Source organism: Rhinopithecus roxellana, chromosome 12 (genome assembly GCF_007565055.1).
Source record: "Rhinopithecus roxellana isolate Shanxi Qingling chromosome 12, ASM756505v1, whole genome shotgun sequence".
Lineage (NCBI taxonomy): Eukaryota > Metazoa > Chordata > Mammalia > Primates > Cercopithecidae > Rhinopithecus > Rhinopithecus roxellana.
Genome location: NC_044560.1, coordinates 11734906 through 11761304, shown reverse-complemented (window position 1 = coordinate 11761304; position 26399 = coordinate 11734906). Strand labels below are relative to the sequence as shown.

The 26399-nt window shown below is 51.4% G+C and overlaps 1 protein-coding gene across 1 annotated transcript in view; it reads right to left on the bottom strand.

Annotated features, from left to right (window-relative positions):
• EPHB2 (EPH receptor B2) overlaps positions 1-15326 on the bottom strand; it is a 205764-nt gene extending 190438 nt beyond the window's left edge. Inside the window, exon 1 of the mRNA XM_030913664.1 lies at positions 15217-15326. Within this exon, the coding sequence (XP_030769524.1) occupies positions 15217-15277 (61 nt within the window). The 5' untranslated portion in view covers positions 15278-15326. The remainder of the gene's footprint in view (positions 1-15216) is intronic.
• Between the last annotated feature and the right edge of the window lie 11073 nt (positions 15327-26399).

The following is a 26399-nucleotide window of genomic DNA, read 5'->3' as shown; positions in this document are numbered from 1 at the left end:
AAGAAGAAGAAGGAGAAAGAGCAAAAAAGAAAGAAGAGGTAGAGGAAGAGGAAAAAGCGATGGAGTAGGAGAAGGAGAAAGAGGAGGAAGGAGGCCTTGCCTATCACCTCTACTAGGATATAATTCTTTGCCATCAGAACGTCGATTCTCTTTAATTTCCCTCTATATCCCCTAGCATCCTAGAGTCTTTCAAAAATGATTGTTGAATGGATGGACAGATGGATGGATGAAGGAGGGAGGGTGGGATTGTGAGAAGGAAGGATGTACGGACAGATGAGCAGAAACAGATCAGTCTGGAGGAGATGGAGTGTGCTATCCCAGAAGCCTAGCAGCAGAGCATCTCACTGGCAGCAGAGGCTTCTGGGACCAGATGCCAAATCTGTTCCCCTGCTGTTGCATCTCCTCCTGGCTCTAAGCTCCTGTGCTCCTGGCCAGCATCGGTCTGCTCTCAAGGTGGAGTGAGTAGAAGCTCGGGGCAGCTGACACCCAGGGGAGTTCCAGCTCTTCCCCCACCTGTCACCAGCCTCTGACAGCAGGAACATATCTCCAAAAGTGTGGGCCAAGTCAGTGGGAAAATAGGATTTACTTTACAGAAATTCACTTTGGGGGCCAACTTCTCCAGAACTCTGCAGTGCAAAAACCTTGGCAAATCCATAGTCAATGGCTCAGAAGGTTTCTCCAAACCTGGGGAGTGTGCTGTTTGCTAGCTCTTTCCAGGACCAGAAACTGGAAAATGAGGAAATGTCACAGTCCAGATACAAAAGGGAGTCTCAGGGGGAGAAATGTACTCTGGTTTTTGGTGTTTGTTTATTTATCCATCAATTTCATTGATGTATCCATCCGACTATCCAAAGCAGGCAACCATCCTGCCATAGTCCCTTCACTCACGAAACCATCCTGTTATCTATCTATCTACCTCTCCATCTATCCAGCCAACCAGCCAACCATCAACCACCCAACAATCTACCTCACCATCAACCCAACCATCCAATCCATGCACTTATCTTCTATCTATCCAGCCACTTATCTATCTAACCATCAATCACTCATCTACTCATCCAACTGCTGAGCTGCTCACCCAACCATCTAACTGTACACTACCCAACCAGCATGGATGAGAATCTCCCAGTACGATTGGGGAGAAACCTATATACATGGTATGGCATAACCTAGGCAATATAAAAGGGGTGCATATAAGGTGCCACCAAGGACACAGAGGCCACAAAGAGCAGAAGGGGGAGGGGCCAGTGAGAGAGATCAGAGCAGGCTTCACACAGGAAGAGATGCTCAAGCTTCATCTTAACAGACAGCAAGAATTGACCAGGGAGAGATGGTGAAAAGGGTACCCAGGTGAGGAGGAGAGGGAAGAGCAACATAAAACAGTATGGTGGATTCTAGGAGTCCAAAGCCTTGAGTCCTCAAAACTACTTGGTTAGCTGTGGGCCCTGGGCCCGTCCCCAGTTTTTCCAAGTCCACCAGACTCTATAATTCCCTCTTGATTCCTAGAGAGAAAGGGCCATGTCCTGTGGCAGCTGGGTGGGAAGCTGCCATCTGCTGCCCTGGGCTGTGCTCTGATGGCTACAACAGGGTTAAACCCAGGAGGGAGAGAAAAGTGGGCACCCTGAGATTTTGTGAAACAGGCTTTGCTACCAAGCGAACCCAGGTAGAAATCCCAACTTCTTATTTTGCGACAAGTTATTTAACTTCTGCGTCTTTCTTCGCCTTCTTCTGAAAATGAAGAAAACACCAAGAGCTCTATGCTAGGCCATTGTGAGGACGGAACCAGCTAATACAGAGGGAGTACTTGGTAAGCTGTGGGAAATACTAGTTACTTTTCCTGGTTGCTGCCAATACTCAAGTCCTACTGTGTGCCAGGCAAAGTGATCTAAAACAGGGGTTAGAGAGCCGGCCTTAGACAACACAAGTCAATTCTCAGTAAATATTAGTTCTCCGTCCATGTATGCAAATTATGTACAAATGGTTCAGAAAAAACTACATCTACATTATACACACACACACCCACACACACGTGCAAGGGGGAAAGGGGGCCAGAGAGAGTGAGAACATACAGGAGAGCAAATGTGGCAAACATGTTGATGATTGTTGTATCTAGGTGAAGGCTAGACAGGTGTTTTACTCTGCTTTCAACCTCTCTGTATGTTTGAAATGTGAAAAAGATAAGAAATCAGCTCTTTCTCCATCTACCTTGGAGCAAGACTGCCTAAGCTTGGATCCTAGCTCCACCATTACTGGCCGAATGGCCATGGGTACATGAAGGCCTTCTCTAAGCCTTAATTTTTTCATCTGTAGGATTCAGCTAACAATAATACCTAAGCCCAGTGCCTGGTCCTTAGCAAGTCCTTAATACATGCTAGTTGCTGTTGTTATTATTACTGCTATTATTATTGTCTTTGAGTGGCTGAGACACTGAGGATGAGAGAGGCTTGGTAAAACACCTGTTTTTTTTTAAAAAAAAAAATACATGAGCTCTTTTAATTCCTCAAACAACACCATGGGGTAGGTGACAGTATCCTCACTTTACAGATGAGAAACTAAGACCGCCGGTGAGTGGAAAGACTAGGATTTGAACACAGCTCTGTCTGTCTCCAAAGTTCAGGGTCTTTCCCCCAGTATGTCCTCCCTCTCCTGGACTCAGGCCAAGAGGCCCAGCCTCATCACCCTTTCAACTCCAAAAGGGGCCGGTCAGAGGGAGTCTTGAGCTTTGCTGGCATGGCTGTGCTGCCGGGCCAGCCAGGGGCACCCAGTGTCAGGGGCTCCTTGGCAGCTCAGGAGCCCTTTTCCACTGTTCTCCTGAGAGCTGCGGGAGCTGCCATCCGAGGCCGTGGGGAGTGACAGCTGACGCTGATGGAGACAGGCAAGAGGATGTACCAGCCAGGGCCCTGACTCGAACAGACTCCCTGGGCCATGGCCTTTCGTGGGTTCCAAAAAGGCCCTGCGGGCTCTGGATGAGGCTGTTCCCAGGCTCTGCCTCCCCGTGAGAGGCAGAGAAGCCCCATTCAGGCGGGACGCATCCCACTGTGCGCTAAGCCGCTTTCTCCCCACTTACACGTTTCAGATGCTTTTTGTCCTTCCGGCTTCCCATGGACTCAGGCCAAGTGACAAGTTGGTGCCGTGGACATATGTCGTCGCCATAATGGGAATGTTGACCCCACGCTCTCTCCCTGCTGGGGCCAAGCAGCTTGCACCCCGCCCCAGTGCTTGGCATGCCCTGTTCTCAGTCATACAGGACTCCTTCCAGCTCCCCAAATACATCACACACTCACGGGCCTCCTATCCGGATCTTTGCAGATGCTGTTCCTGTTGCCTGGAATGGCTGCCTCGCTGCTTCTTCACCTGGCTTTTCCTTAAGAATCATCTTAGAAGTCATCTCTTCTAGGACGCCTTGTCTAACCTCATTGTATAGTTCAAGAAGCTGAGGTTCAAAGAGCGACGAGGGCCAAGGTCACGCTGTTAACTGTCAGAGCCAGAGATCCAATCTAGCATGGTTCTATTCTAAGACCAGCTGCTTTTCATTCATTCTGACAACTCTACCTCCCTCAAGAAGAAACCAAGGGAAGACATGCTTTCTGCCTTCGAACACAGCAGATGCCTGCAAGATGGATCTTATGTTCCCGGATTGTTCTGGAGGGTGGAAAACAGGGACCATGCAGGGAAGTTACAGGGAAAGAGACTCCCCATTTCAAGGTGAGGAGGCATGTTTTAACACCTCCCAGTGCCTACCAGTTATGTGACCTTGACTAAGTCATTGAACCTCAACTTCCCCATTTGTACAATGGTGCTAACAATACCCTTGCTATTTCTTTACCCCAAATACCTAAACCAACCTCGGTTGTAAACTGCCAGACAGGGAGCCAAATCCAGCCAGCAAACATGGTTTGGTTTGGTCAGAACTGTATTTTAGAATAAAATGAGTAAACATTCAAAAACCAGTTTTCAGACCAGGCATGGTGGTTCATGTCTGTAATCCCAACAATTTGGGAGGCTGAGGTGGGTGGATCACTTGAGGCCAGGAGTTTGATGGTCTCAAGACCAACCTGGCCAACATGGCAAGACTCCGTCACTACCAAAAAGAAAAAAAAAAAAAAATGCTGGGAATGGTGGCAGGTGCCTGTCTTTACTAAAAATACAAAAATTAGCCAGGCATGGTGGCACTGTAGTCCTAGCTACTCAGGAGGAGGAGGCCCAAGAATTGCTTGAACCTGGGAGGCAGAGGTTGCAGTGAGCCTCTTAAGATAGCGTCACTGCACTCCAGCTTAGGCAACAGAGCGAGACTCAAAACAAAACAAAACAAAAACCAGTTTTCCCATAAGCATCAGAACTTTGCAAATCAGGCTGGGTGCAATGGCTCATGTCTGTAATCCCAGCACTTTGGGAGGCTGAAGAAGGAGAATCGCTTGAGTTCACAAGCTCGAGACCAGCCTGGGCAACATGGTGAAATACTCTGTCTCTACCAAAAAAAAAAAAAAAAAAATGCTGGATGCAGTGGCAGGTGCCTATGGATCCAGCTACTTGGGAGGCTGAGGTGGGAGAACTGCTTGAGCCCAGGAGGTCAAGGCTGCAAGTGAGCTGCAATTGTGTCATTGCACTCCAGCCTATGAGGCAGAGTGAGACCCTGTCTAAGAAAAAAGAGAGAAGAAAAAAAAAGAACTTTGCAAATCGGAAGATCTGGCAAAACCGAACACAGATTCCTGTGTGACAACATGGTCAGGAGTGGGTAGCACCTGCCTCCTTTAGACTGGACGTGTGCTCTTCCTGGAGCACTATTATACTTTCAACAGTCAAGTCACCTCACTCATTCACAACGCGGGCCAGCTCACAGATCTGGGGTCTCTGAGCAAGACTCCTGTGATTTATTCCCTGTATTACGTTAGGCCAGATTTCCCGGACAGTCAGCAAACAGAAGCCCAATTTCTTGCTCCATGCTTTAATGCATCAGCTTTGACTATGTGTTGCCCAGGTCCCCCTCAACTGTCTTTGGAAGTGACGCTCAGAGCTCAGTGATCTGACCCACTCACTTCACTGTCTGTCCACATTTCCATGTGCTCTGGGCCAACCTGTGGTCCAAAGTTAATTTGACAACAACTGGCCCATGCCTTTAGAAATTTTTCTTTTCCTCTAATGCTTCCCCACTCCTGTGATGACCTCTGGCCAAGGTGGGAGTGACAACCACAGTCACCCCTTTACCGGGTCTTTCACAGTAGAATGAAGAACACAGTTGCTCCTCGGCACAGCCTTCTGTGGTGCCTGAAATTACGATGCCCCTTTCACCGATAAGGAAAATGAGGCCTAGAGGGGTGAAGTGACTTGCCCCAGGCCACAGGAGCACCTGGGACCCATCCCTTCAGTTAAATCCCACCAGCCCAAGGCCCCTTTCTCTGGCCTCACACCTCACACTAGGTCTTGAATATCTACAACTCCAGGCTGCCATTTTTCATGAATTTTAGGTTCGTTTATTGCACAAACATCTATCTAATATCTATCAGGAGCCAAGCTTTGTGCTGCACATGGTGAAGTGGAAAGTCCCTGCCTTCTCAGAAGAGGCAGATAACACTGAAGCCAATTCAGGGGGTAAGTGCTGGGGGTGGGGTAGGAGGGGATGAGGTTTCTGGCTTCCTGTTACCTCCCCACCCCCATCCCTGGACTGGACGATAAACTACCTGTGAGAGGCAGTCTACAAATAATGGCTGCCAACAATTCCTCCCACTCCTAAACACGAAGCCACTCCTCCTAGTAAGGGGGGTCTAGATTCAAGTTTGGACCACAGGTTGGCCCAAGAAACATGGAAAAGAACAGGGTGCAGGGGCAGGCACTGAACTCTGAGTGTCACCTGATTGAGTGGATCAGGACATGTTGAGTGGGATGCTGGACAACAACCCACCATTAAATTTTCTGTGCTAAACAGTTGAACGAGAAATGGGACTTCTCTTCAAGGATAAAACAAAAAAATCAAGCCCAGTATAATTTCCTTTTCCTTGAACCTGATGAGGAAGCCTGAGATGAATCTGAGCTGGTGCTGTGACTGGCTTTGACCAACAGAAGGCTGCAGGGGGGGACACTTTGTGACATTAGAGCCCAGTCCTTAAGAAGTCTTGCAGTTTCCATTTCACCATCTTGCGAGCTACTTAGCATGTATAGAGGCGCAGTCTAGACTAGCAAAGGATGGGAGATAGCGAGGAGCATGAGGGGACCAGTCTTCCAGCCTTCTCTATGAAAGCGTCAAAGATGTATGTGAAGCCATGATGGAACTTCCAGCCCCACCTAGTTGAGTGCAGCCTCCTGAGTGATCCTGGCTGACAACCTGGGGAACAGAATACGCGCCCAGCTGAGCCCAGCCGATCCACTGAATCAGGACAACTAAGAAATCATTATTGTTTTAAGCCAGTAGGTTTTGTGGTGGCTTGCTAAAGATTAGTGATATGCTTTTCAGGAGTGGAGTCTTGTACTTTTTGTAGCTCTCCCTTCCCTTGCCTGAACCCTGGCACTGGGCACTGAATCCTGGAGCTGGAAGAGGCCTCCAAAACCACTGAGTCTCACCCCTGTCATTTTATAGAAGAGATAGCTGAGGCTCGGGAGGCCACACAATTAACTCCAGGTCACACAGGGTAACAGAGGCAGATCCAGGAGGCAAACTCAAGCCTTACAGGGCTGAACACCGAGGGTACCTCTCCACCGACTTGCAACACACCAATACAAATGTATGTTGCAAGTCAGTAGAGAGGTACCCCTGGTGCTCATACATTCTGTCTTAAGAGGCAGTCACTATTCAGCTCCAGCCAACTATGGCCATGTGGGAATGTGGGCCCAGCGAAACCACATTGTCTGACTTTTCAGAGATGCCAGAAACAGGACTTTTCTGTACAATCTCTTGATTTTCAAACGTTGGCTAAGAATTCAAACTGGATGGATGAGCTATTAAGATTGGCCCTGGGCTTCAAGCTTGGTCCAGCTGCTGGCTTTGGGCAAGTCACATTGTCTCCCAGACCTCAGTTTCCTCATCTCTAAAGTGGGCCCCGTGGCTCCTGCCCCTTGCAGGATGGCTGTGAAGGCCCGATGAGCTATTGTATTTGGAAGTACAAGCTGCAAATGGCCCTGTGACGGTTTCATAGTCTCCGTTCTCTGTGGAGGCGCCTCTTACAACATAATGAGTTAACACCCGATTTGTCTAAGTTAGAACAACATTATTCTGACCATTATGACAGAGATTGCATTTTTATGGCAGGTTTGTGAGTTCTAGGACCCTCCCACTTGCATTATCTCAGGATGTTGATGGAGTTGGAGGCTGGACAGCTGCCTTAGAGACCCTCATCAGAGCCAAGCCTTTCCTCTGAGCAGGGAGGCACATTCCAGAAGTGGAAAAGAGCATGAGCTCTGGAGTCACCAGACTTGGGTTTGAATCCCTGCCTCACCACTCCCTAGGTGTCCTTGGGCCAGTCACTCCTCTCAGAGCTTTGGTTTTCTCATCCGTAAAATGGGCATAATAATACAATGACCTGTGGGGCTCTTGGGGCAATTGCACAAGGCAACACACATAATGCTCTTAGTACAATGACTGACACAAGAATTGACAGCTGCTGGACGTGGTGGCTCACACCTGTAATTCCAGCACTTTGGGAGGCCAAGGCAGGTGGATCACCTGAGGTCAGAGTTCAAGACCAGCCTGGCCAACATAGTGAAACCCCATCTGTACTAAAATATACAAAAAATTAGCTGGGCGTGGTGGTAGGCACCTGTAATCCCAGCTACTCAGGGAGACTGAGGCAGAAGAATCTCTTGAACATGGGAGGTGGAGGTTGCAGTGAGCTGAGATTGCGCCATTGCACTCCAGCCTGGGCAACAAGAATGAAATTCTGTCTCCAAAAAAAAAAAAAAAAAGAATCGACAGCCATTCCCATGATCATGGCAGGGAAGGTGGTGCCTGGCAGGCACTGGGCCAAGAAGGAGGGCACGGCCATGAAGGAGTCTACCCCTTTCCCAGATTAGGGAGGCTGAACTGGAGTGAGGAGGGGGCCTTTGAGAAAACCTGGATGGAACCCTGAGTGGGCAGGCTGGAGGGGCCTCTCAGCCACTTAGCAAGCCAGTCAGACCCTTGCCCTCTAAGGCTCAGAACAGAGTGGGTGGGGGAGAGCTGGAGATGGAAAACCTGGTACACTGGCCCCTTATTCCCCTAATGTGAATTGAGCTTCCCATTGGTAGAAAGCAAAGATGGCAACCATTAACATTTATTGCAAGCTTAGCACATCTGAGGCACACACTCAGCTTAGTCTTCCTCAGATTAACACATCCATCGCCCACAACCATCTCAAGAGCTAGGAACAATGATTACCCCCATTTTAAAGATGAGGAAACCAAGGCTCAGAGATGTGAAGACACAAGCCAGAGGATACACAGTATGGAGCAGTCTGACTCCACACACTCTTCCTGTAACCCCCAGGCTCTGCTGTTTAAAGAGAGAAAGTGATCAGGGCTAAGCAAAGGCTCTATGGGACTTCAGAGAAAGGGGCAAGTCATTCTGGCCGGGGGCACGATGGTGCTGCTGACATTTAATGGTTATAGAAACTAATAAAGAATGGGCACAGCTGAGTGCCAGGAGGTTCTGCCAGTCACGGTACACAGCATCTCATTTAATCCTTGCCATGAGCCTCTGACACATGCACGGTACCTCCAGTTTCCAGATGAGGAAGCTGAGGCTCAGAGAGTGGATCACTTGGTCAAGGCCACACAGCAGGCAACGTCCCCTCTTCTGAGGACACTCCCGCGGGGGCTGCAGCAGGGCAGCAGATGGCTCCAGGAAGCTCACCTAGTGAGGGTGTCCTAGGAAAGCCCCCAGATGACACGGGGGTACTGGGGAGACAGATGTCCCCCTCCTGCACCCTCCGGAAGGCAGCTGCTTTAAAAGGCCCTAAAATGCTTTCAAGGCAGCCTTATCAGTCCGCCTGAGCTGATCCCAATCAGGGAGCCTCCAGGTGCTGCCACAATCAACAACTGCCCGCCCGCTGCCACACCCCTGGGAGCTGTGCAAACATTCTTTCCTTCCCTGCCTTCCCCCAGCTAACCCTCTTTTTATGCACGAGCCAGTGGCAGCCAGGGCTGGTGGGCGCTAACTCTGATTGATTTCATTCCATTTCAGTCTTTTCCAGTTTCCTGCTGAGGTTTCTCTTCCTCTTTCCCAGGAGTCCTGTGCTTTATCATAGGCCGCTGGGGGGCAAATTTGCCTGCCTAATGGAAAGACCTGGAGAGTGTGTTAAAAATACAGACTCCTCAACCTTGTTCCCCATCTCCCAAATCTCCAGCTAAGTCACGCATGCAGATGCCAGGTCAGAAGACAGGTCCTTGTTGGAGGTGTGGCAGATCCTCCTCTGCCAGGAGGCCCACCCTGCTCTGCATCTCCTCCACCCTCAGTGGGAGCATGGGTCCCCTGCCTTGCCCAGCCCAGGCATCCTGTTACCCAGCGGGCTCCATCTGCCCCTTCCTATTAGGGGCCTTTCTGTGTGCAGAGATCCAGTCTCCAGTCTAAACTCACAGGTGAGCACTGGGCAGGCAGAGTTGACCAGAGGCTACCACAGGCTGAATGCCCAGCAAACTGGCCCATAGAATCTGTCCCAGACAGGGTGCAGTGGCTCATGCCTGTAATCCCAGCACTTTGGGAGGTTGAGGTGGGTGGGTCACTTGAGGTCAGAAGTTTGAGACCAGCCTGGCCAACATGGTGAACTCCCGTCTCTACTAAAAATGTAAAAAAATTAGCCGGGTGTAGTGGCACGTGCCTGTAGTACCAGCTACTTGGGAGGCTGAGGTGGGAAGATGACTTGAACCCGGGAGGCGGAGGTTGCAGTGAACCAAGATTGCACCACTGCACTCCAGCCTGGGTGACAAAGTAAGACTATCTAAAAAAAAAAAAAAAAAAAAAAAAAAAAAAAAAAAAAAACCTGTCTCCACTTTGGCACTGATGCAGAACCTTGAGGAAGTAGGGCCAAGGGTGCCCAGGACAATCCCACAGGAGGGAGGGGGCCCATCCAATGTTCTATGACAATTTCAGGGTGATCATAGATCCCCAGGACTTAGGAGGCTTAGGGACCCCAGATGAGAGCCCCCCTGGACTAGGAATCTGAGTATTTTCCCGTGATGGGGCTCTGGAGAAAGAGGCAGGGATGGAGGCTGAGTCTGTCCACAATTAGGGGGTTGCCATCCCAAGTCTGGGGAAAGTTGGGAGCTTGTGGGGTGGGTTAGGGGGAGACACCGAAGGTTGATCTGGTGCCTGGACAAACTAAATGCCAAAAAGGGGGCCACATCGCCATCATTGAGGGAAGAACTTCAGAGGGGTTGAGACCAGCATTTAATGTCCACAGCACTCAATGAGTGTCTGACACAGGAACCCAGGAGGCAACTGAAGTGCAGGGAGTCTGCGCTCCTCGGCACAGAGCACACAGCTGGGATTTGAACTCATGTCTGTTTGCCCCTGAAGGCTATGCCTTTTCTCTACCACACACTGCCTGTGAAGTCAGCTGGCTCTGTTCCCCACCGCAGGCAGAATCCCTTCTCCTGACCAGTCCCTGACATGAACTAGGTGCCTGGTGACTCTTTAAAAATATATGGATAGATGGAGAAATGAATGAGTGAATAAGTCAACTGGCTTTCAAATTCTACAACATTTAGGTTTTAAATCTAAGCCCTGATTTCCTGGCTAAGACAAATACATGAAAGCAGCCTCCTTTAAAAATGAGAAGCAAAAGAAACAGACGTAAAAGGAAAACCAATTCCAAATTAATCCCATGGAAGGTCGCTGGGTCTTAGACAGGTAATGCCCCAGAGGTGGGCCCAGTAGGGTGGAGGTGGGAGTGGGAGAGTTGAGTTGGGGGAGGGAGAGAGGCAGGCTTCCCCCACCCCCCATCAGAAGTAGACTTGTCTACTTAGCACACAGTGGCTGCTGGCCCATCTGAATGCTCTGCTCCAGCTGAACTGGTCTATTCGTTATACCTAAGCCCCTTCTTGCATCTCTACTCAAGCCATTCCCTTGGTGTCTCCCTCCAGGAAGACCTCCTTGATTTCCTCTGCCAGATGGACTTTCCTCCATCTCCACATCATTCTCCCAATACTTATCACATAACACAGTATCATATATTCATCTGTCTGTTCACTCAACATTCAATTCATTCCACGTTCCTCAGCTGACAATGTCATTCCGTTACTGAGCACCCACATGGCTGGGCACAGTTCTAGGCACCGGAGATGTCGTAGCCAACATGGCAGATGAAGTCCTGGAGTTTATAGTCTAGTGGGCAAGGCAGATGCCAAACAAGCCTTTGATGCTTCTTCAGGTGGCGATGAGTTTCATGAAGCAAAACAAAGCAGGTGGGATGGAAAGCAGCTGAACTGGGTCTGTTTTAGAAGAGAGAATCAGGGAAGGCCTCTGGGGAGGTGGAATTTGAACAGAGCTCTTCAGACCAGAACTGTGGACACAAAAATGAGGCAGATGGGTCTCTGCCTTCAGGGAGCTCACAGTCTAGCTGGGAATCAACAAGCTGGCTTTACTGGGACTGTCCAGGACCAGATCTGGCTCATCTGAACGTCATCACACATTGCAAGTCAGTGATCTTTCCAAGCATGAATCTGGCCAGGTCCCTTGACAGCTCAAGAACCTTCAAAGACTCCTTGCTGCCCTCAGCATCTGATCCAAACTCTCCAGCCTTCCATTCTAGCCCTTCAGGACCTGACCACCCCACTCCAATTCTCAGTCTCAACCCGCACTGCTGCCCTCAACACCCACCTTCTTCAGACACATCAAAGCAAGCACCTGATCATCCTGCCTCCATGTCTTTCTATGGACATAGAGACATGCTATTTCCTTTTTTAAGTAAAATGCTCCACATCCTCTAAGTTCCAAAGTCAACCTCTTTAACTCTTGAGAACACAGTTCGTTAGCATGACAGGTGGCTAAGAAAGTTTCATAGCAGGGAAAATAGGTGGTGAGAAAATGAGGCAAAGCATAACGGCATAAAAGATGAAATAACCCTGTTCTGTCCTCAACCGCCCCTGCCGCCCTGGGGGGTTCACAGTCTCCTCTGGGAAGCACGTTGGACCCCGTATCACACTCTGTCTCGCCCACTCTTTTCCCTGTCAGCTTGTCCCGTCTCCTTGCCTGCCCTGGAGTCCAGCACCCTGCCAGCCAGAAAGGAAAGTCCATCGATATTTGGAGAGCAAATGAGCAGATGTAAGGAGGCTGATTTTCTCCAGACCTCGACCTTTGGATTCCATCTAGTGGCGAATCTGCCACTGGCCTCCTGTCCTGTTGGATGTTTCCCCAGTGCTCTTCCATCCTGCTCTAAGCCCCCACTCCATGCTTTCTTTCCCTTGGTGGCAGGTGCGGTCTCACGGTTTAGGGGAGATGCTAAGCTTATCATCCTAATCTAGAAGCCCCCTGTATATACACACACTCTCTCCTTTCTCCCATTCCGAAGGTTGGAGATGGGGATTTCCTGGGGCCTTAACCGGCAGGACAGCCCTTTACGGGCTGAGGAGACAAGGAAGGAGGAAGGGAAGGAAGTGGTGGCCATGTGGCTCTGGGTTCTGGGAGGCAGAGGGGCCCCCCTCCTACTGCTCCATGGCCCAGTCCTGTCTCTACAGACTGTGTTACCCTCAGGAGGACCCTGGTGTCTCCCAAATGTGCACAGGCAGCACCGTCCATCCCTGGCTTCGAGGGGGGGACTTCTCCCATCCGTCATCTGGTCTGATTCTCACAAACACCCCAGGAGACAGGCAGGACAGGCGCTGTCATCACCCTCATTGGACGGAGGAAGAAAATGAGGCTCAAAGAGCGGAAGTAGGATGTAGACGATGGACTCTACAACAGATTTAGCCAGGCCATTTTACACCCAAAGAAACTGAGGCCCCTATAGGGAAGGGACCTGGCCCAGGGTCCCATAGTAAATGAGAAGCAGGCCCTCTGACCTCCACCTCGTACCATCTCCCCATCCATTCGGCCAGCTCCTTATTAACCGCTGATGGACTAACTTCCTAGTGTCCAGGGGGCAAAGGGAAGAAGAGCCTGAGGCAAGCATTGGGGTGCCTGCTGCAGCCCTCCTCCCACCCTGCCGTGGCTTCCCTTCCCCACCCTGGCCCCAAGTGGCAGTCCAAGTAGCCATACCCTTCTGTGACGTCAGCGCCCACCAGCCCTATGTCCAGGGCCAGGGTCCAGACTGGCCACAGCTCACCAGATTCCAACCAGCCCCTGCCAGGGCAATGGCTGGACAGACATGGCCCTTCCATCTACCCCGGAGTAATTAAAAACACACCCAGGCCTCTTCCAACGAGAGAGGGGCCAATTTTCTTCCCCTCCAGCACCGCTGACTGCAACCTAAATAGCAATATTTATGCCAAGCTCCCCCTAATACTGTAAACATCCCAATGTATAGCGGGCCAACACATGAGTCATTTCCCCAAAGCCAGAGTTAATAAGTGGTACCTCAGTCATATTCCACAGAGCTCCCGCCAGCAGCCGGGCCCCAGGGCTGCCCTCCACACCCAGGGCCCATGGCACCCTCGGTGCCCCAGTGGCCCCACTCCGGGAAACCGCAGGCAGCCGCCAAATCCCCCAGGAGCCGGAGGACAGCTGCCTCAGTGCCAGAAACTGTGGCTGCCATCCAGGGACACCGCCCCCCCTCCAACTCCCTGACTGTGGTCACTAAAGTGCTCATTACCGAAAGAGAAACTGAAGTTGTAGCACAGGGTCCCCCACAACGCCTTTCCCAGAGGCTGCAGCCCCCACGCCTGGTCTGATATGTTGTTTTTCTTAGGCTGCGAGAAGGGAAGGGGCTTCCCACAACCCCAAAGCGGCCTGAGAAGTGCACACAGACATCATCCCTCAGCCCACGGCAGCAGAACCCTGGAAGGGCTCACGCAGTTTAGGGGCAACAAAACCCAGCTAAGTGAGTGCTGGTTTCAAAGAAAGACCACAGACCTGGGTTCTATTTTTGTCACCCAACGGCCCTGGGTGAGACATTGGACTTTCCAGGGCCTCAGTTTCCCTATCTGTTAAAGAGAAGTAGGAATCATACCTACCTGGCTTCCCTAGAAGGTGTATTTTGAGGTATCCAACACAATTGTGGGCGGGAAAGCACTTCGTAAAGCTTAAAGTACCTTGTCAACTGTGCAGCACGTTGTAAACCACAGAGAGCTGCGTATAGTGCGAAGTACTTCATAAACTGTAAAGTGGTTTGAAAACTGTAAAGTGCAGTACACGTGAGAACCATTATTCATGTTCGCTTCTTACCCTGCAAGCTTGGCCATTCCTGGTGGACACACCCAGACCGCACTAACTTTCCCTCCAGAGCAAGCTGGCTCGGGAGACCTAGCAGCTACCCCTGCCCCGCTGGGGGTCGAGTGGTACCAATACACGAAGCCATGGGGAGAGGGCCCAGCGACCCTGGCCAAGGCCAACACATGGCAAGAGCATCTGGTCCGGCCCTGACGGCAGCTGGAGAGTTCCCGGGGCTCCAGCCGCCACGCTGAGCGCCGCGGCCGCGGGGCGGTGGCCGGCGGGGGTGCCCGGAGACCCCGCGCGGCGGAGAGATGCCCACAGACCCATCCCCCGCGCAGTCCTCTCGGGGAGGGGACCCCATTGTAAGCCGAGGGCGATGGGCAGGCACCGACACGGGGGCTGGCGCGCTCCCTTCCACTCTGCCAGTCCCCGCTCTCCGGGGCGCCGGGCCCCATCTCGGGGGCGCGGGCCGGGAGCCCCCCACCCCGGCCAACCGCGGTGCCTCCCACCCTCTGCTCCCTGCCAAACTTTCCAGCCCCGACCGCGCGCCGGCCTCCCCACCAGCCCCCGCCACCCCAAGGCCGGACCCGCGCCCCTCCACCCCGTGCCGAGCAAGACCAGGCCGGCGCGAGGCGGCTGCCCGGGCCGGGGGCGGCGAGCGCGCGTGGGCAGCCCCCAGCCCTGGGCGGCGCTCGCCGGGCTGGCTACAAAGCCTCGGCAAGATGGTCCCTTCGCCTCCTCCTGGCACAGTCAATCAGCACCCGCCGCTCCCCGGGCGCCCGCAGGGCCCGCTCCTCCCGGCGCGGCCGGACACACCTCCCCTCGGCCACCTGCGCCCGGCGTCGGCCCCCGGGCAAACTTTGCAGGCCGCGGAGCGGAGGTGGGCGCCGGCGGCCGCCCGTGCCCGGCCGCTCCCCGCCCCCATCGCCCGCCCGCCCGCTCACCTTCCACGGCGGCGAGCAGCGGCAGCAGCAGCAGCGCGGCCCCCAGCCTCCGCAGGGCCATGGCTGCGCTTCCCGGGGCCTCGGGCCGCGGCGCCGCGGGGCCCGTACGGCCCGGGCGGGAGCGCGCGCCCCAGGCTCGGGGGGCCGGGGGGGGGGGGCGGCAAGGCGCGGCGCACACACAACCGCCGCCACCGCGCAGCCAGCAGAATGAGCCATCCAGCCCGGGCAGAACGGGGACCCGGGCTCCGCCAGCGCTGGGCACGGCCCACCTGAGCCGCTGGCGCGGGGGGAGCCTGGCCCGGCCGCCGTCTCCCGCGCTCGCCCCAGCCCCCGGCGGCCGCACGCCGCCGCGAGCCCCAGTCCCCACACCGCGATCTCAGGGTCACCCGGGGGCAGCGCGGGCGCTGGAGCGCGGCGACCCCGCTCGCCCGAGCCACTGAGACCCCGGGCTCCCCCCGCGCAGCAGTGGTCTCTCCCGGCGCTGTGGCTCCTCCAGATAAAGCAGCGATTTCAGCCCAAATGTTTCTCAATTTTTATTGAATGCTGCAAAGCCGGAGAGCGTCTGGCGCGGCTGACAGGGGCAGGGAGCGCGGACGTGGGGGGGGGGGGGGGCGCGGGGGAGGGCGGGGGAAGGGGCTTCCCAAAGCGGGGCCGGCACTACCTGTCAGGGCAGGGAGTCCCATCCCCTCGCCTCAGCCCTGCCACCTGGGTCCCTGCGGCTTCGAAAGGGACCGAATTGCTATGAATGGAAAAAAAAAAGGGGGGGGTGGGGGGGCATCTGGGAACAAAACAGGCGGCTTTCCCAGGCACTGGGGCTGGGCTGGGGCCTCCGAGTGGGAGACTGGGCCTTGGTGCTACCCGAGGGCCTGGGGTGGGGTTGCGCGGGGGGGCGGGGGGGGTCACTCGGCACTGGTGGGCTGGGCCCTGGCAGACAGACTCCAGGCCACCCCTCCCTGCCCCGTTGTTCTGAGCGGGCCCGCGAGCCCCTCCCTGCATACTCATCTATACATTAGATTTCTCCTTCTCTGTTGATCTTGCTTCCAATGCAGTTTGGGGATGGGGAAAAGGAAGTCCATGGGTGAAGCTGGGGAAAGCCCCAGCCACCCCCACGCTGTGGAATGGACCTGTCTGTGCAGCCGTGGTTTTGTGCATGGCCGTCCCTTCAGGGAGAACACAACCCGAGCCCCAACCCTGTGGGCCCTGCCCTGCTCTGACAGCCTTCATCACCATCATCATTAACAGACTTTACTGAGGTCTGGATGGTGGGCGGCTGCAGGGGGCCTGCGGCAATCACCCAGGCTGAACCCCTGGCAGTTGGGAGCCCACTCCTGACTAAGGAGACTTCATCAGGAGCTTGGAACTCTGTGGAGTGAGTGGAGGAGCAGGTGGTTTAAGTCGAAGGTAGTTTAAGTCTATGCTACCCACATCTCCTGTGTCCCTTTGTCCCACATGCTATCAAAATGTCCCAGCAATCCCTTTCCTTCCATCCATACCAAGAAAATGAGGTATCACAGGCTTTGGGAATCCATCTAAGATTTGGAAAATTGGGTCGTCTCTTGAAGCTCCAAGAGTCCAATTGAAATGGGTCTCATCCTGGAAGGCCACCAGGAGGAGGCAGCCTGGGAGGGAGACAGAATAGGAGTGAGCAGGGAGAGAGGAGAAACAGATTTCCCCCTATTAATCCTACAGACCCCTCATCAGGGTCAAGAGCCAGTGGGATGGGGCTGGCAGAGCCACTACTGTTCCTATTTGAGTGAGCAGGGGGAGAGGAGAAACAAAAGATTTCCCCCTTTTAAGCCTACAGATTGCTCACCAGGGTCAAGATTCACTGGCGTGGGGCAGGCCTCTATTTTCAGTTCCTGCCTGTCAGACCTTCCAGGAGACCCAGGGTTTGAGGGACCCCAAGCTTGGCCCATCTTGAGGCAATCCTCCCTCTTCTGGACAGAGCAGCTTTAAGCTCTGGCCCCCTCCAGTGCATCCAGGTGCTAGACACTTCCAAATTCAAGAAGTCATTATTGAGCACCTATTATGTACTGCACAGGTTCAGATTTTTTGCTGTTTCTATTTCTTGGGACCCTTGACTCCACCTACCCACGGCCAGTGGTTACTTCCCTTTTTGCTTCAAAATAGGAAGACCAGTGACTCTGCTTTATTGAGGACTTGGTACCAGGCGCTAGGCTGAGCTTAATTTCTTGTCCCCCTTAATCTTTCCTACTCTGTGCATGCAGCAGGTGCTGATCTTTTCATATGATGAAACTGATGACTAGATAAGTAATTTGTCCAAAGTTACATGGCAAATCAGAGCTAGGATTCAACCCCAGGTCTGTCCAACCCCAGTGCTGATCTCCTTGTACCTTTCACAGAAGCACAGAGCTCAGGGTTCTTCCCACAACCTATTTCACAGATAAGGAAACTGAGGCCTAAAGAGGAAAGTGACTCACCCAATATTATCTGATGAAATAGACATCTATCCAGGACCTTTACCTGGCAAAAATAGAAAATTAGTGATCATAATTAAGTTCCCCTCCTCTCCCATCCTTTTCTCTCTAAACAGTATTTTATTCCCCATTTGGGATCCTATGGGGTGGCTGGGTTCTGCAGTCCGGCCAGGCTCTTCCTCCCTGATCTCTTGGCAACCGCCTTTAGCTGTGCTTTTGTCTTAGCTGTGCACTCCACCTGGTTGCCTTCTTGGCTTTAAAGACTTGGATTCAGCCTCACCCCAGCCCCCACCAAAAGCTTAACTGACGTTTGCCTTGCCCCTCTCTGACCAACCTATTTGCCTCTTATCTGTTCCCTAAAAGATAATCAGCTCCACATGGTCCATTGCTGGTTTCTCTGATGGATTGTTTCTGATTTGCATGTTATCTCTACAACTCCAGCCGACTGTGAGCTCCATGAGGGCAGTGCCTGGATGCAAAACTATACTGTACACTGCCAGGGCAGGAGGCCCCCAGGGAGCATCTGACCCAATCCCCTCCTCAGCAGAGGAGGAGGCAGTTTAAGCTTCATTTGTCTAATGACAACAGCTACTCGAATTTGCAATCACGCTTTAACAGTTTACAAAGCAGCGTTCACACCCATCAACTCGACTCATGCTAATTCAACCAGCCTATCCTGCGAGCCAGCCTGGCAGCCAGGGAACGCCATTTTTCAGAAGGGGAAATTGGGACCCAAAGAGGGGCCACTTGCCCAAAGACACATGGAAGGTTTGGGGTTTTTTGTTTGTTTGTTTTTGGTGCAGCTGGAGTGAGGCTTCAGTGACCCATCTTGTCTATGTCTCTTTCAATCAGAGTTGATTGACAAACATTAGTTGGGCACCTCCTGAATACCAGGCACTGGGAGGCAGGGATGCAGCTGTGGATCTGCCAGACAAGGCCCTGCTCTCTGGGAGCCTACATTCTGCTGCAGAGAGACCCATATATGGACAAGCTCATAACGACAATGGCAAGTGCAAGAAAGATAATGATCAGGGTAATGGGGCAGTATTGACGGAGGGCAGGGAGCTGCTCTGGCCAAGGGAATACAGGGAAGGCCTCTTAGGCAACATGACAGCTGAAAGCTGGACAGGGAGGAGTCCACCACGCCAACATGTGGGAAGAGAGCTCCAGGTGGAAGAAACTGCGGAGGCAAAGGCCCTGAGGTGGGAACACACTGGGTACCCTCTGGGAATAGGAGCTGACGTACGGCAATCAACTGGGGCGTGGAGGAGGTTATGTCAGGAAGGGAGAATATGGATCGTAGTTTAAGTGCAATGGGGGGTCATGGAGGATTATAAGTTGAGACTGGGTAGATTGGAGGTAGAGGAAATATCATGAACTCAGCCAAGCAGGGCCTGGGGGACCCCATGTGATAACCCATGCCACCATCCTCCTGGTCTGTGGGGCTGGGCTGGCCTCTAGAGCCCCTAGATGGAGACACCAGGGGCTCTCTTAACTTGCTTCCCTTAACTTGACTCCCTTAACTTAACTCCCCAGCCCTCCCTTCACTTACTGTGTGACCTTGGGCAGGGCACTCATCGTCTCTGGGCCCCACTTGCCACAAATGCCAAATGAGGGCATTGGCCAAGGTGGTTTCTCTGAGGCCACTTTCAGCCCTCTCATTGTCGTGGATTCAGTGGGGGCAACAGGACCTTGGTGAGGATCTCAGCCATACCAGAGGATGCCAATGAGCTCTATAGGCTCCCTTTGCTTTCCCTGACACTCCTTCTTCCTGAAGGGAAAGGTAGTGGGGCTCCTGGAGGGGGGCAATGTGTTACACTGAGTGGCAGAGCCCAGAGAAAACAGAGAATAGACATCCCCTCTCAGTGTACCCAAGTCTCTGACTCCCATCCCAGTGGCTTTGCTGAATGATGCAGGATTGATGGGGTCACATGGCCATTTGTGGATCAAACTATCCCTACAGCCAGTGCCAGACCACAGGAAATTTCTTTTTTTAATATATATATATATATTTTACTATACTTTAAGTTCTAGGGTACATGTGCACAAAGTGCAGGTTTGTTACATATGTATACATGTGACATGTTGGTGTGCTGCACCTATTAACTCGTCATTTACGTTAGGTATATCTCCTAATGCTATCCCTCCCCACTCCCCCCACCCCACAACGGTCCCCAGTGTGGAATGTTCCCCACCCTGTGCCCAAGTGTTCTCATTGTTCAATTCCCACCTATGAGTGAGAACATGCGGTGTTTGGTTTTCTGTCCTTGCAATGGTTTGCTTAGAATGATGGTTTCTAGCTGCATCCATGTCCCTACAAAGGACATGAACTCATCCTTTTTAAGGCTGCATAGTATTCCATGGTGTTTATGTGCCACATTTTCTTAATCCACTCTATCATTGATGGATATTTGGGTTGGTTCCAAGTCTTTGCTATTGTGAATAGTGCTTCAATAAACATACGTATGCATGTGTCTTTATAGCAGCATGATTTATAATCCTTTGGGTATATACCTAGTAATGGGATTGCTGGGTCAAATGGTATTTCTAGTTCTAGATCCTTGAGGAATCGTCACACTGTCTTCCACAATGGTTGAAGTAATTTACAGTCCCACCAACAGTGTAAAAGTGTTCCTATTTCTCCACATCCTCTCCAGCACCTGTTGTTTCCTGACTTTTTAATGATTGCCATTGTAACTGGTGTGAGATGGTATCTCACTGTGGTTTTGATTTGCATTTCTTTGATGGCCAGTGATGATGAGCATTCTTTCATGTATCCGTTGGCTGCATAAATGTACAGAGACATGGCTCAAGTTCTAGTTCTGCCACCAGTTGGCTGTGTGACCTCAGACAGGGATCTTCCCCTTTCTGGGCCTAAGCTGAGAGCCCCAGATCTACCCTCATGAAGCTCATGAACCAGTACTGTCCAATAAATGTATGATCTAAACCCCATACATAATTAAAACATTTCTAGTAGCCATATTAAAAAAAAGAAATAGGTGGAGTTAATTTTAATATATTTATTAACCCAATATATCCAAAATATTATCATTTCAGCATGTAATGAATAAACCATTTTACATGCTTTTTTCATATGAAGCCTTTACCATGTAGCATGCATTTTATATTTCAGCATAGCTCAATTTGCACTAGCCACATTTCAAGTATTCAATAGACATGTGTGGCTGGTGGCTAGTGGCTACCATATTTGATAGCATAGATATAGACACTGACAGCAATAGTTATCCTAAGGAACTCAAAGTGCTCTTTAATAGAGGTTGTCCAAGCCTTCTGCGGGCACAGAGGAGGGAGTCACTACTTCTGCTTAGAGAAGGGGAGAAGGCTTCCTGGAGGAAGTTATATTTAAAAGATAAAAAATTACCTTGATAGCTAATCCTCTTTCTTCCCACTTTCAAGAAAACTTTTCTTTCTACCTTACAATAAAAGAAATACACACTTATTGTTAAAAATGAAGAAGATATAGAAGAGATAAGAAAGAAAACAAAACCACCTCTAATCTCCCCAGCCTGAGAGCCACTACTACTATTTTGATCTGTTTCCATCCAGGTATTTTTTTTTAAGGCACAAGTATTTTGCATGTAACTATAATCTTGCTCTTTGTATGGTGCTGTGTCCTGTTTTTTCCCACCTAGCACTGTGGAGTGAGCATTCCCTTGGGTTGTTAAAAAACCCTCTGGAAACATCATTGCTAACCACTGCGTACTATTCCAGGGAAGTGATGGGCCATGAAGCCAGAAACTCTCCTGCTTTCCCACTTCTCCTGGAGGTACCTGAGAACCTAGCTCCACTTTGGACGCCCCTCTGAGCACAGAGGCTGCAGGGAGAGTGCAGAGAAGCAACCAGGAAGGGAGAGTTCCCTGAAAGCCACCCTTTGCTTGACTCCTCACTGTCAGTCCTGAGTCTTTGTGACTTAGGGCTGGAGGAGACTGGGCTGGGCTGCAGCTCCAATTAGCCAGTCTCTTGACTGCCACCTGGTGGCCCTGGAAGTGAATGCATCCTCTAGGAGAACCATCAGGGAGGTGGCCAGAGGCAGGAGGTGCTGGGGTCCTGGGTTTCCACTTTTGACCCCTGGCCCCACACCCCACTTCATGACCAGCCTTCTGGGGAAGGGGTCGTCTGAGTTTTCATTCTGGAGAAGGGCTTCCCTCCTGCTGTCATTCTAAAGGGTCATGGCCTGGGGAGAGGACTGCCTCGGTACAAATCCAGCACCACCTCTTACGAGCGCGGTGTCCTCAGGCCAGTCTACGTTTCTGTCTCAGTCTCCTGATCTGTAACATGGACTAATAATAGTGCCTATCCCCTAGAGCTGTGAGGCTGAAGTGAGATAATCCATGTGGACAAGCACGGGGCCTTGTCCACAGTACATGTTCAGTGTTTTAAATTATTTAATGTCAGAGGGAAATTAAATGCAAAGTACAAGGATGAATCTTATTAAATTTCATCCTCTTTCTCTGGTTCTCTGCTCTTAACCCTTAAACCCCTTTGATGGAGCCACTTTCCTGCTCACAAGTCTTGAATGCCCCTTATTCCCCCCTGCAATAAATATAAACTCCCTAGCCTGGCATCCAAGGACCCTCAAGGACGGGACCCAGCCCACCTTCCCAGTCTTGTCTCACTGTTCACCTCCAGGTACCCTCTGCCCCAGCCAAACTCTTGTCCTCAGCTCTCCAGGAACTCCTCCACTCTCTCACCTCCACGCTCTCCTCATGCTCAGCTTCATGCTAGACCGTATTTCTCCCCATCCTGTCTTCCAGAATTCTGCTTATCCTCCAAAGACCTCATCACAGACCAGCTCCTCAGGAATCCTTCCACCGACCCACACCTCTTCTGGAAACTTCCCCAGCCTGCTGATGACACACACCTCAATTTCCTTCATCCTATGTTCTTGCAAAGTAGCCTTGTGGAGCGGAAAAGAGTGTGGCCTTTGGAGTTAGGGGAGGGAATGTGTTGGAATCATGTGTGATCTTGAGCAGGGAGAATACTCAACCTCATTTAAGCCTCAGTATTTTTCTTTCTTTTTTTATTTTAGAGATAGGTCTCACTCTGTTGCACAGGCTAGAGTACAGAGGCGTGACCATAGCTCAGTGCAGCCTCAAACTTCAGGGCTCAAGCGGTCCTCCCACCTCAGCCTCCCAAAATGCTGGAATTACAGGCATGAGCCACTGCACCCAGTCCTCAGATGTATTTGTCAAATGGACCAGATCCTTATAGGTTTATGATAAGCATAGCATGGGACAACACACAGAAAACACCTGGCATTAGAGAATACCTGTGAAATGTCAGTTTCCTTTCCCTGCGAGTTCATGCCTCATCCATACAGGAAGCTGCCCTGGGGAAGACTACATTCTGTTCACCCCTGAATCCAAGTCCAACAAAGGGCCTGACACATGGGCACTGACTCATTGCTTGCTAGAGTGAATGGAAACTTCTCTCCCACCAGTAGAAAGAACTGTGTTGGCGTAGGAAACAAGTGGTAAAATGCTACCCAGTAGCTATGAGCCATGTAGCTCCTAGTAGCTCCATTACCATGTGGAGCCAAAGAGTCACTTCCTCCTGGGAGCTGGGAGGGCCTGGCTTGTCCAGCTTGTAGGTGAGGTTCCTGGTGGGTGGGTGGGTGTCTAGCTTGTAGTGGGTAGCCTGTCTCCACAGTCTGTTCCCACCCATCATCTGCTTTGATCCTTGCAACCACCTTGTGAGCCTGACAGCCCTGTCACCTTACAGTGGAGGAAACTGCAGTCAGGAGAGGAAGTGACTTAGCCAAGGTCGCCCAACAGACTCCTGAATGCTGGGCTGGGAGCCAGGTCTCCCGATTCCCCCAGATGAAGGCCCTTTCGAAGTTTGTGGCTGTGATGTGGTTGCAAAGGCACTGGATTTAATGTCAGGAGAAACGAGTTGCAATCCCAACTCAGCCCTTTAATTTCTGCGTGGCTTTGGGTGGTTGTGTAACTTCTTGAACCTCGGTTTCCTTGTAGCCAGGGGCCCTGTTGGAAGAGGAAAGAAGACAGGAGATGGGGAACACCTCTGTCAACTGTGGAGTGCCGTATCCAGGTTAAAGGTTGTTACGGTTGTGTACGGAGCCTGATATGGGACACTTTGATCTTTGCGCCTCACAGGAGTACACAGAATTTTATGGCTATTCCCCTGGCCGACGGTTTCCCAATCTGCCTCTCTCCCGGAGTTTGATAATGCTGTTTTGATGGGTTCCTGGTAACAGAGGTGCAGCAGGGTGGGGGAGCTGGGCAAGTGAACTGGGTGTGGAGGCTCTGAAGGTCAGGACAGCTGTCCCCCATCTAGGTACAATCACCAAAAAGATCCAGACTAGGCTGGGCATTGGGGTTGGGGACACATACAGAAGGGTAAGGCACAGGTCCCATTTTTTAAGGACCCTGGACGTGAAAAGAAAAGTCATAGAACTGGGTGTGGGTGTAGCTAAGTTCTCTGGAAAAGTTTTGGCTGATTCACATTTCAACAGGACCAGGCAAAGAAGACATTCTGGAAGTGTTTGCCAAATGGACTAGTGGATGGATGGATGGATGGATGGATGGATGGATGGATGGATGGTTGGTTGGCTGAATGGATGGAGAGCAGAGGACCTGACGATAAGCAGGGAGGCTTCTAGGAGGTAGTGACATGTGAGCCATGATGATTCTCTGGATTGCAAGAAATTGACTAAGGAGTTTTTGGAAGGACACATATGGCAATCAAAAACCAGGAATGTCTACTTTGTGATCAGGACTTATTGGAACCCAGCAAAAGCCTTAGGGGGCCTGAACAGGACTTGTAGTTATTGAGAATCAAAGGCATCTGTAACCACTGAGATAATGATAATAGTAATGACTGGCTGGGTGTGGTAGCTCACACCTGTAATCCCAGCACTTTGGGAGGCCAAGGTGGGAGGATCACTTGAGCTCAGGAGTTCAAAACGAGTCTGGGCAACATAGCAAGATCCTGTCTCTACAAAAATAAAAATAAAAAAAATTAGTGGGGCATGGTGGTGCACACCTGTAGTTCTAGCTACTTGGGAGGCTGAGGTGAGAGAATCCCTTGAGCCCAGGAGGTTGAGGCTGCAGTGAGTTATGTTTGCACCACTACACTCCAGCCTGGGCAACAAAGCAAGACCCTGTCTCGAAACAAAAACAAAAAACAAAACAAAACAAACAAACAAAAAGTTGGTGCCAGGGGCAGTGCTGAGCATTTTACAAACATCATCTTATTCACTGTCCCAAATTCTCTTAGGATGCTTGACAAAGGCTCTGTACCTTCCTTCTCTTGGCAGGTTGCTCCCTCTTAGTACCCACCTTGTCTGCCTGATTCTTTCTGTGCCATTCAGGAGAGACTGGGATTGGCCCAGTCAGCACATCAGCCCAGTGTGGGTGGAGTATCATCTGGGCCCCTGGCCAGTCCAAAGCCCTACTGACTTTCGGTCTCCTAAGAGAGAGAACAGTCCTGCCCAGGGTCTCATGGTGGGTTGGAGCAGTGTCAGGAGTAGAACTCAATGTCCCAGTGCTTTTATATCTCTGCATTCAGATGGGAACAGGCATCTGGGGTCCAGGAGAGGAGCTGAAATAAAGGAAGGAGAAGGAGCTTTGAGGGTAGTGAGTGAGCCTAAACTTCTCAGCCTTCACAGATGTTCCTTGGATAGACTCTGTTTCCAGGAAATAGGCCTCAAGATGTTGAGGTGAACTGTGCCTATAGCCAGTTTCCAACCCATGTCCTTGATATTGATGATGACAGAATGCTATTATCTATTTTTCTTTTTTTAAAGGAGTTTTAGTCTTGTCACCCAGGCTGGAGTGCAGTGGCACGATCTTGGCTCACTGCGACCTCCGCATCCTGGGTTCAAGCAATTCTCCTGCCTCAGCCTCCCAAGTAGCTGGGATTACAGGTGCCTGCCACCATGCCCAGCTAACTTTGGTATTTTTAGTAGAGACAGGGTTTGACCATGTTGGCCAGGCTGGTCTTGAACTCCTGACCCCAGATGATCCACCCACCTCGTCCTCCCAAAGGGCTGGGATTACAGGCATGAGCCACTGTGCATGGCCGGAACCCTAGAATCTTTAGATTTGGAAGAGCCAATCTGGAATCAGCTTCTCTATCCCTCTCATTTTATAAATGAAGAAACTGGTTCTCATAGAAGGAAAGTAACTAACTCAAGGTCACACAGCAAGTTAGTAGGCAACGGTGGTGAGATGTGCTCCAGCTCATGGAGTGGAATTGGCAGTTGGCTTAAGATTTCCAACTGGGAAGTCTGGGACAAGAAGCCCAAGCAGAGTCCAAGGAGATAAGGCGGGTGGTTTCTGTTTTTCTAGGACCATCTCAACGGCTGGGGCCAAGCTCAGCACTGCAACTGTCTGAGATGGAATTGGAATGCAGCCAGCTTGTCAATTCCATCTATTAACTAATAGTCTATTATTTTCCTCTAGGATTAATATTTAAATGCAAATGGCCTGTTTTATCACACATTTGAGCATTCAGCACCCATCGGTCCATGGCCTCTGAGCAGGGGCAGGCCTTCTTCCATTGGCTTCAGGGGCCAGGCGGCCCCTGGGGAACACAGGAATGGGGGGCACATGGGTAGAGGGTCAAACCTTTTGTTCCTGAATTCCGATTCTGCACCATGCCCATGACACATTTGGGAGGGATGAAGCAGTGGGGGGTGGCATGAAGGGACAATGGTTGAAAAACGGGAGCCAGTTTTTGTCCAGGACATTTTCCTCCACTTAA